This window comes from Neoarius graeffei, chromosome 10, assembly GCF_027579695.1.
Source record: "Neoarius graeffei isolate fNeoGra1 chromosome 10, fNeoGra1.pri, whole genome shotgun sequence".
Taxonomy (NCBI): Eukaryota; Metazoa; Chordata; class Actinopteri; order Siluriformes; family Ariidae; genus Neoarius; species Neoarius graeffei.
The window spans coordinates 44144546-44156459 of NC_083578.1; the positions used below are offsets into that span (position 1 = coordinate 44144546).

Sequence of the window (11914 nt, forward strand, 5' to 3'; positions counted from 1 at the left end):
TAAACTACTTTACCTGCAACATAGACCGTGAGCTAATACAAACCACACATCACTGGTCTCCAGAAGGCTGCCCTCCTAGTCACAAGTATCACCTGGGCACACTCCTCTCCTGCCACTGACCACCTGGGCACTCAAAACACGTATCAATTACTCAAAGCTAAGTATTGGTGGCCCAATATGCTCACAGACATAAATAAATTTATTCCATCATGTTATGTGTGTGCACAATCCAAGGTACCCCTGGCATCACCTGTAGGCAAACTCATGCTGCTACCCATGCTCCAACGTCCATGGTCCCACCTAGCCACTGACTTCATCATGGATCTCCCTAAATCTCAAAACAACACTGTCATTCTGGTCATTATAGATTGATTCTCTAAATCCTGATCAGACAGGCTGGCTCTGTGGTCGGCATGAAGCTGGACTCTCTGGTGACAGTGGCAGAGAAGAGGTCTATGGACAAACTACTGAACATCATGGACGATGCCAGTCACCCTCTGCACACCATCATCAGCAACCAGAGGAGCCTGTTCAGTGATAGAATGCTCCTTCCCAAGTGCAGGACTAACAGACTTAAAAACTCCTTTGGCCCTCATGCCATCAGATTGTACAACTCCACTCTGGGGGGGGGGGGGGGTAACAGGAGGACAGAGGATGGGAAGGAGCAGTAGCCTAGCCTGACAAAAAGCAATACTGGACAATGTGCAATACCTCTCCTGCTGGACTTTTTTCCCCCATATCTTATTCTTTTTTATATTTGTATATGTAAATACTAAATGTAATTTATCTAGAAGTTTTCTCTATTTTCTATTCTCTGTTTATCCTGTAATGATGATGCTGGAATTTTAATTTCCCTGAGGGAACCCTCCCAAAGGGATCAATAAAGATCTGATCTGATCTAATTTAATCTAATCCTTACATCTCATTCCATTACCTGGTCTGCTCATGGCCTATGTAACAGCTGAACTCCTCTTCAACCATAGTCAGTGATCAAGGGCCCCAATTTTCATCATGTCTCTGGGCAAAGTTCATGGACAAACTGGGAATGTCCATGTATCTAATGTCAAGCTACCACCCTCAGTCCAACAGTCAGGTAGAGAGAGCGCATCAAGAAATTGGATGTTTCCTCCAGATATTTTGCTCTATGGACCCAGTTCCTGCCATGAGCCGAGTATAGTCAGAACTCTCTCTGACACTCAGCCACACAACTCACCCTCTTCTAGTGCCTACTGTGGTATCAACCTCCACTGTTCTCCTGGGACGACTCCCCTACCAACGTGCCTGCAGTTGATGAGTGGTACAAACATAGTGCAGGGATGGATCCAGCCCAAGAATCTGACAGATGCACATTTGCAGAAATATTTTCACCAATTTTACCAGATCGCTATAGATTTTTGTTTTTAATATATGCTAATATACATTATCAAGTCAACACACCATGTATAACGATGCTTCATTTATTACTGTCATACTATCTGAGCAATGTTTTTGTATTGCATGCATAAATCACATTTAATAACAGTGTAACAAGTTCATCTGAATTGTAAAAGTTTTCGGTTACAAAATTTTTTTTTAACAATTTAAAAAAATTACTGACAGCCATGAAAAAGACTTGCTTCCAGAATGAGCTCTGGGGTTCTGCCAAGTCAGCTGATGCTCAGAACTCCATTTCCCATTATGTGCAGCGGTCATCTAACATGTCCATGTACAGTACAGTTCTGCATAATGGCTGTAGTATTAGGTAAACACTTTCACCTGACTCTCATTACTTCTGCATCACTACATGCTATTTATGGACAATTCACACTCACACACTCATTGCAAACTATTGCTCAGTTCCGTTGCAACTGTGTGCACCAAGCCTTTTGATCGTTTGCTCAGACTTTGATGATTATTTGTATATGGGATTTTGCCTTTTGTCTTTGCCTCTACTGTCCTATTTTCTGATCACATGACCACTGCTTGCCCACTGATTCTGATTCTGCCTCTCAATTTGGATTTCTTCTAAAGTCTGTCTTCAATAACGTTTTTTTCTGGAATTTCATCCTCCTGTCACCTGCGCCTCTGACAGTTATGAGCTTACCTACCATTGCCACTTACCATTCTGCTTAAATGCAGTGGGATGCAGGGTGGCAGGATGTGGATGTGGAAACAACTTGAATTCCTCCCTTTAATTACACTGTGGTGAAAAAGCTGCCATATAAACCAAATCACCCTTAAGTGAATTTTATTTCTCATTTCAGGTCCTGGTAATGACAATGTAATGATACTTGGTTTGTTCAGGGACCAGCACACTGCTTTGTGTATTTTTTGGCATTAACTAGTGGCTTAGCCTCAAGAAGTCTCTATCTAGATTTCAACAGGTTAGCAATAACACAAATTTACTCAGTTTAATTAGCAGCCATATATATATATATATATATATATATATATATATATATATAAAATGATTTTCAATCGCAAACTCTCCACCCAGATAACTGCCTATTCTGAGCCAAATTCAGTTTAGTCACTTAAGTACCAGATATAATAATGAAAATATACTGTGAGCCAAAAATGGCCCCATTTCAAACAACCATTTTACAATTTATTTAAAAGTTGTAAGCATATGATCTTGGCGTGACTGTGTTCTGCCAGTCAGATTCAGACAGATTCATCGCTATCATTCTATGTGGGCATGTTGGCCAAATGAAGTTGTAAGCATTGGTGGACCAGCATTGTGTTATTGCTCAATGACTATCAGGGATGTAAACTTGTTGCCATATTGATGATTTGCTCTTTATTGTGTTGCCATTGCAAAACCTAAAATTCACTCAAACTTGTGTCTTAACTTATTTCAAGTTATATTTAGTGATCTTAATTGTTAACTTACAGTATTAAATACTCGTAAAATCGCCCAATGTGTCAGCTCATTTGTATGAGAAATAATAAATTGAGTTCTCCAATATGTTTCTGTCCACAGTATATTGAAACAATAAAAGTTCAATTATAAAATTTTAAGTACATAAACTATGAAAAATTGGCATCCATTATTACTGTATGATTCTACAGCATTTCTTTTAATATGGCTGCTACTGTTGTAAGTTCAGGTCATGAAACAAACACAATATTTAAAATGGAATCATAGAGAAAATCCACACCAGTTTCTTTTATCAAAGAAAAATATTGTAAAAGTTAAAATGTCAGTTATGTGAGTTATGTTATTTTAAAATATTATTTAAAACTAGTAACAATATCCACCTTATGATTTTGCTCTGCATATACTGTACTATATGAGCAAAATTTTGTGGACAACTGACCATCACACCCAGATGTGCTTTTTGAACATCCCATTCCAGATTTAGTCAATGCTACAGCTTACAAAATCATTCTATAAAATTGAGTTCTTCCAACTTCGTGGCAATAGTTTGGGGAAGGCCTATACATGGGTGTGATGGCCAGGTGTCCACAAACTTTTGGTCATATAGTGTATAAATAAATTGTTCATTAATCACATTTCCTATTAATCTGAAAACACTGATCACAATGGAATAAATAATGGAATCATAATGAGAGTAATAGTAATAAGAGATGAGATTTTCTCCACAAAAACCTCTTCTTTCTCAGTTTATGGCAAAAACAAGGATGACCACCTACAATTTGCTCATATATATTTTGTACAGAACTAAAGATGTACATCAGTGGGGGTATTGTGAGAAATGTTCCAAGAAACAACTCAGGAGTCAGTCAAACCATACAGAATCTTCAGTAAGAAGCCTATGGTCACTACAGCAACATTCACCCTTTTCCCAACACTGTCACATCTTAATGATTAAAAAAGGAATCATCCATCTACAAGAAAAAAAATGTAGCATTTCTTTCATTTGACTTTATGAAGTGAGTTAATCATATTCACTGATTTACATGATGCCGTTCTGAGCAATATCCCCCAAAACTATTACATATATTCCACCAGCTGTAGCATTTTTTTCAGTGCACCTGTGTGCGTGTGTGCGCTTTAAGGTTTTAGCTGCTGTGCTATTATATCCAGTGGATTCTTAGTGAGGTAAGATGTTGAGTTAAGATCATATATAATTTTTTTAACAGTTATTAATATTAACAGTTATTCCACAAAATCAAGTAGTGCATGAGCTGATAGCCGAAGAGGTATGTGAATGTAGATAGTGTGTATATATATATATATATATATAGTGTGTGTGTGTGTGTGTGTGTGTGTAGAAGTTTCTCTTAGGAGAGAAAGAGAGAAAAGGTGAAAGAGAGCAAAAGGGAGGGAGAGAAACAGAGAGAGATGGGGTACCTGTATTTAATGCTCATATTTATGCAGAGCTACCAAACCTTGTTGCCTCAATGAATAAAATATACATATTCAAATTCAATTTATTTTAGCAATGAGAAATGGACTTTGTATTGGGTTACTAAAATGCAGCTTAAGGCACGTGACAGTCAGGATTTTACTGTTTTCTAGTTTTCATCTTAAAATTATTCACATTATCATCCATTTTCCTCACATTGACCCCTGTGTGCAGTTACATAAATAAAAGGCTGAAGAAAGAAGTAAATTCCCATATGATGAGAGCACATCTAACCTCAGTCTCATGCTGTAAACGTAGTTGGGTAAGAAGGAAATAAAAATTCAAATCATTTCTTCTCAGTTCCATTAAAAGACAAAAAACAGCTACAAAAACATCAACATCCTTTCACTGAGGCATGCCTGCTTCTATGCAATACTCTGAAAGAGGCTCATGATCAAACAAAAGCTTTTTAATCAATTTTAAGATTGATTTTGTCTTTCCCCTACTTTGTGTAATTTAATGTTTATTGTCTCTGGTTCTAGTTGACATGACCATAAGTTTTACTGAAAACAATGCCCAGGTTGGAACATCTGTGGCTTGTACAGTTCTGAAGTTTTGTATCACTAATCACAGCCATATTATTGCACCATTTTACAACAGTACCTGTGAGCATCAGGGTTAGGAATGGTGCTTGTAGAACAGAATTTGTCATGTAGTGTCCAAGTAAAGTGATGGATTCTTTCACAACTTAGATCAGAAAACAGGATGTGCTCTGTAGTTACACAACTGTAAGAGTCAGTGGTGATCATTGCTGAGTGGCAGACATCAGAAGAGGCTGGTAAGTGTGGTCTGTGAAGGACTCCTGCACTCACGCACATCCAAGTTTCCTGGCACAGAGGTCAGGACAGAGGTAACGGTGGGCATAGTCGGGTTAGTGAGGTCTGTCAGTGTGGTGGGAGTGCTGGATGGGCTCATAGATGCATTTGAAATTTCTGATGCCGGACCAGATGGTGTTCCACCAGCTAGATTTGACCCATCTGAAGTTTTGTCCACGCCACTAGTCTCCTGACGCAGAAGATTTCGTCTGAATTTGGCCCTGGCATTCTGGAACCAAACCTGAAACAACGTGGTCATCCATCCATTAGTAACAAAGCAATCAGGGAAATATAATGACAATTAGACAAAGGAAAAGCACTCTCATTAAAAAATTTAGCAGGCTCATCCAAGCAAATGGCTGCTTTGTTTGCTAGATATTATAATTTGAGCTTTGAAATTTTATGCTTAACAGTCTTTTTTGTTTATTTCATTTCTTTCTTTCTTCTTTTCTTTTCTTTTCTTTCTCTGGGCAATTATCTGTCACATTTATGAGAAACTACAGCCTATATTTGTCTCCACTCTTTTCATCAATAGCTGAAAAAATATCTGATTCTTGAGGTCACTCATTTTCAGATTTGTTTTGGAATGTAAAAATTCCTTGATTTGTTTCTTCTGTTGGTCCCCATTTCATAGATATTTTTTTTTCCAGTTCATATTTTTGGAGTAACTTGCACAGAATTGACAACTCATTGAACTCAACTGCAATGCTTATGTTTCAAATTAATAATTAAATTGCTGTTAGCCAAGTGTAAGAATTCAACTTATGACAGTTCCATTTAATTTCATGTCTGTTTAAGGTTTCAGAAAACATTTATATAAAATAGGATAAATAATAACATTTTGTATAATAATAAAATAAATACATTAAAATTTTATGAAATTCAAATTAGTGTTTGAATCAATATTGGAAATAACATGAGACATGGGTGCACTTCAATGCAGACAAAAAGAAAGGATTTCTTACCTGAAGTACACGCTTTGTAAGACCTGTTTTCTGTGCCAGCTGTTTCAAATCCTTGGCATCAGGATTGTGGTTGATGGCAAAGTAGGACTTCATGGTTCTTAGCTGATGGTGCTTGAAGGAAGTCCTCATTCGCTTCGTCTTCTGACCAGAACTGTACTGAGAGTCTCTTTCCATGGGATCCCCATCATTTTCATTGCAGCTTAGTGCTGTTTTAAAGAAAACATCAGGAACTATATTTCTTCAACACATGCAACAGACAATGACACAAACTGATTCACAAGTAGCGTTTAATTACCAGAGGTGGACAAAAGTACCCAACTTAAGTCAAACTTACTTAAGTCAAAGTACAGATCCCACTGGTCAAATGCTACTCCAATATAAGTGAAAGTTGTACAGTCAAATTTTTACTTAATTTAAAGTTCTGAAGTATTTGCTTTTAAAAATACTTAAGTATTAAAAGTACATTTTCTGTCAATGCATTGTTGTATTATAGCCACTATGCTTACAAAACCTAATGCCTCTGAAGCAACTGACTGGATTTATTGACTAGCTTGTAGAGCCTGTAGAATAAACACCTGGTAGAATGTTACAAAATGAAAACACAACTGAACTGAGAAAGAGTCAGTGTCATTAAAAAAAAAAAAATACACTCCTCCCCACCCCCACAAAGCAGCATGGTAGTGTTCTGACACAGCTCTGGCAGTGTGTGCACACATGTATGTGTATGTTAATCAGGAGGACAGTGGAAAAGCTGTAAATGCAGCTTGCTCAGTAAATAAAAATGACAATCCAACCTGCTTAAAACCCAGGTCCACACCTTTCACTTAATAACTGCCCAACAGCAACACTGCTTTAAGCAAGACAAAAAAAAAAAAATGCAAGACCATCATCTGACATCAAAATAAAAAAAATTCCAAAAATTTGTTGTGACTGACTAGTACAATATTGTCCATCTCATAGGTCTCTCTTGCACACGTGTGTTTGTGTGTGCATGCAAGTGTATGTATTCATGCACATATGAATCTGCCTGTGGAATCATGGTGGTTTAATGTTAAGCTAGCTAGTCAATCAAGCGCCACCTGACATGCTAGCAAAATCTTTTCAAACTCAAAATCATACTGGGTAGCTAACATTACTAGAAAATAAACATTTCTACATTTTATTTATTTGGCAAGATTATGCTAAAACATTAATGAAAGCACTTCAGATAAGGTAACGTTATTCATGTTATTGTAACTCCATTTTTACATGCTAACAGTGTCCAAGTTAACTCGCAATGTGTTAACGTTAGCCGTGGACAAGGCTATGGCAACTTTGTGGGCAAATCCATAGAAAGTCATTTGACTAACCAGACTGCATAGCTATTGCAATGTTATCACTAAGTCTAAAAGCACAAAATTTCATTGCAAGCTTTCTCTTGGAATAAAACGTTTACATACCTCAATATGCTTCCGCAGGCTGGACAGAAAGTTTTTGTAGGCTGTGATGTGGTTCATTTTAGGCAAACAAAGCAAATGTTTTAAAATTAAGCAACTCTTTATTCCTTTCAGAAAACTGAAACATGAGTTCTAGCTATAGCCATGGATGCCCAGAAGAATCACCTCCTTCCATTCTGCCGTCAACTGATCGTGTTAAATAATGCTGCGGAGAAATCATTGAACTTGGATTTTATACAGTCTATGGACATGACGTGCCCCTAGTGATTACTGATAGGCTGTCTCAGTGTCACCTGTGAAAAAACCAATCACGTTTTAAAAAAGAAAAAAATTCTACTTTCAAAGCCACTTGATAGTAACGAGTAACAAGGACCTTGATAGAAATGTAGTGGAGTAAAAAGTATGATATTTGTCTTTCAAATGTAGTGAAGTTAAAGTCATAAAGTGCCAAAAAAATTAATACTCAAGTAAAGTACAGATACTCAAAAACTGTACTTAAGTACAGTACTCAAGTAAATGTACTTTGTTACTGTCCACCTCTGTTAATTACTATGCTTAATCATAGAAAATCATTGGTACAATAGGCTTTTGCTAAAAAAAAAAGAATTAAAAAATACAAGTCAAAACCTCATATGTGGAAAGTGAAAGTTTCCAACTGTGAATAAGTTAAATATCCAAATGGTAATGATATCAGGTACATAAGGCAATCTTGGTGTTCTCATTTCAATTAGGTATCCTGAGCTACCACTGTACCATATTGAGACATTTCCCAGCCTATAGCCTTCAAAAAAAAAAAAATCTTTAGTAGCTGAATCAGTTGGGTTAACAGTGAATTGCTTATACAGATTCCATGAAATGCTATAAAATATTTTGACATTTTGAGCTCTCTAGTTTTCCCCTTTTTCTAACTGTTACATTTGAACTTAGCTTAAATAATTGCTTATCCACACACACACTGAATATGAGCAATCAGGCAATCTGATTGGCTACTTTACTACTAGGCTATCAGCTCACATACCGTGAGTAGGAAAAAACAAAATGGCAGAGCATTTTGCTGAACCAACCAAGGATGAAAAAAAACCTCTACTCAAAACCAAAAAACAAAACAAAACAAAAAAGCAACAAAATATGGAATGAAAGTATTTGATGGAAAGAACATCTTTTTTTATTTTTCAATAATTATTATTAGAGCATTTTTCACAAATTCCCATTTCACCGGTTTGTTTACATTCTTTACCTTAAAGCATTAAAATTTGCTGAATATTTTTAGACTGGTTCAAAAGCTCAAAGAAGTTTGAAAATTACAGAACTGAAATGTCCAAGAAAGAATAATGAATAAATGTCGAAAGCTGTTCTTTACCTCAGCACGACAGAAAGATGTCACTTTCTTAAAAAAAAGTCAATTTGTGCAGCCATCGAAAAGTTTAAGAAGTCTGCCTAAGCATAAATTATTTTGTCACACTTTTATATCAAATTTTGATTTATTGAATTTGCAAAAATAAAAATAAACATGCTCTGTTTCTCAATTTTTTGGATATTTTTTACTTCAAAACATAAATAAGATTTGGATCAACTTCTTTCTTTCTTGTCGAAAGGATTGAGAATAACAAAGTGCAAAGATTAGCCGAATGACTTTTACTTATTTTCTGACTTAGAAATATTACCCATTCCTGTTTATTAATCAAATTACTACAGTCATTTGCATGTGGCATTGAGATTCAGCTTGTAATGGAGCTTTTTTTCTTTTTTTAAAGATACTGACGCAGAGAATTGTAAGCAGTAATTCTTGGCAGAGGTTGAAGTGTTGCTAGACACAAGACAGTGCAGGAATTCTGTTTTCTCTGACAACTGCAAATATTGCTCTCGGAAAAACCATCTGATCAGCACATCGGATAATTAACCTTTAATGTGTACAACGCTGCACATGGCGGTAAATGAATTGTAAATGATGGAAATCTGGCAGTTGATAAGTAATACTGTTCACTGAAATACAGTCTAAGTAAATAGTATGTAGACTCGAGGACTTTTTTTCTCTTTTATAGTAGTAAATTAATCCACAATCTGCCCGATTTACTGCAAGTTGATATCATATTGACCTGTGTTTATCACACTCTCACAGCTGCATGAAAAACAGCTGAAGTTTGGATAGGAGCAGTTATCCTTAGCAGCTCTAGCTTGTGAATACATTCGTATTCGTATGACTTAACGAAACTGCCCTTTGCCGGTAATTTATGTGAATTAATACGTCTCCTCCTCCTTTCTTGGCCGTAGTTGTTATTCTGTCAGCAACCTGAAGGTGGCAGCAGTGATTGAAAGAAAAAATGTCCCCGTACTTGATGCGTAATGCGTGCCTGAGGCACTGTGCAGTAATTTTTACAGAAAAAAGAAAAAGAGTTCTTTGACATCTAAGAAATCGTTAAATTGATCGTATTGTTGTAGGCTAATCTTTAAATTTATTTTTAAAGTTGTGTAGTGGATCAGGACCAGAAACCAGAAAAAACGTGGCGAGGTAAACTCATGGTGGGACATGGGAAGGAGTTTTTTCAAATTTAAAATGAAGAAGCAATTTCAGTGGACAGGCCTAAAATTGAATAAAACAAAGCTATATGTACTGCTTGGCATAAACAACAGAAAGCTCTGAAAAATACATCATTGAACATTAAAATGCATGCCTTTGAAAAATGTATTTGGACCTTTTTTGATATATATATATATATATATATATATATATATATATATATATATACACACACAGATGCAACGCATCTAAAAAAGCTGTTCCAAGATCCATTTAAAAAAAGCAAACATCCAAGCTTTCTCTCTCTCTCTCACACACACACACACACACACACTACATTATATTATAATATAATATATTGTGTGTGTCTCAACATGAGATGAAAAACTTCATATCTTCATGCCACCTTGTGATATTATTATATAGACACGTCCACAAAAATAATGATATTACGCAAGTTAATCAAAAGAATTTTAATTTTGAACTGGTTAGCCATTTGACAACGCGCGTCAAGTCAGCAGGAATGCATTGGGAGTGACGTCATCGGAGTGAAGATTTGGGGAAATGTCACTCAGGTCCAGGATGTATTTTGTATGAAAAATACGAGTTTTTCAACAGAAGAAGATAACCGTCATATCTTTCAGCCAGCGTGTGATTTTCTTGTTATGATATAGCCAAATTCACAAATAAAAAGTCCGCAAATTTATCAAGACAATTTACCGATATTCTCACAAGTGAGGACACACACACACACACACATACATATATATGAGAGAGAGAGAGAGAGAGAGAGAGAGAGAGAGAGCAGTGGCAACAATTATTGACACCTTTTCAGATTTACCAGTAAAAAAAAAACAATTTTACAAAGGCGAGTTTCAGTTATAACAGTTAATTAATCAACCATATGACACAGCTTGGGCGGCACGGTGGTGTAGTGGTTAGCGCTGTCGCCTCACAGCAAGAAGGTCCTGGGTTCGAGCCCCGGGTCCGGCGAGGGCCTTTCTGTGTGGAGTTTGCATGTTCTCCCTGTGTCCGCGTGGGTTTCCTCCGGGTGCTCCGGTTTCCCCCAAAGTCCAAAGACATGCAGGTTAGGTTAACTGGTGACTCTAAATTGACCGTAGGTGTGAGTGTGAATGGTTGTCTGTGTCTGTGTCAGCCCTGTGATGACCTGGCGACTTGTCCAGGGTGTACCCCGCCTTTCGCCCGTAGTCAGCTGGGATAGGCTCCAGCTTGCCTGCGACCCTGTAGAAGGATAAAGCGGCTAGAGATAATGAGATGAGATGAGATGAGATGACACAGCTTGTTACCTGAGATGGAATTAGCACAATCAGCAATTTGAGGAAAACCCGGATGTTATCATTGCAGGTAGGCATGGTGGAAAGATCATGGACATGTTTTAACTTATCAAATTCATTGATATTTCATGATATCCTTGTCAAAACCTACTTTGTTTCTTACTCTTTCATTTGACAGTCGCCATTTTGTATCTCAACACGCGTTTCAGAAGTCACGTGAGGTGTCGATAATAGTGATCACTTTCATCGGTGTTCACCATTATCAACACCCTGTGGAATTAAGTGACATTTACAACTGTTATGTATCGATATTTGTGTAACATTGTTGAAATAGATGAAGAACTTAAAAAAAAGTGTTGTGATTTTTTTTTTCTGATTGATAACAGAATGGAATGCTTATAGAGTATTTGGAATCATCTTGCAATGAAAATAATTAGACCAGAATTAAATTCCTAGCAAATAAAAAAAAAACATGCTTGAAATATTCAGATTTTTCTATTCCATTCAGATTATTTTTGCAGTTTGTTGTAAAT

The 11914-nt window shown here is 36.6% G+C and overlaps 1 protein-coding gene across 1 annotated transcript in view; it reads right to left on the reverse strand.

The window, feature by feature from the left end:
* Window positions 1-4289: 4289 nt before the first annotated feature.
* lhx2b (LIM homeobox 2b) overlaps window positions 4290-11914 on the reverse strand; it is a 16371-nt gene continuing 8746 nt past the window's right edge. The window contains exons 4-5 of the mRNA XM_060930790.1: window positions 6133-6338; window positions 4290-5408 (exon numbers count right to left, since the gene is read on the reverse strand). Of these exons, the coding sequence (XP_060786773.1) occupies window positions 5118-5408; window positions 6133-6338 (497 nt within the window). The 3' untranslated portion in view covers window positions 4290-5117. The remainder of the gene's footprint in view (window positions 5409-6132; window positions 6339-11914) is intronic.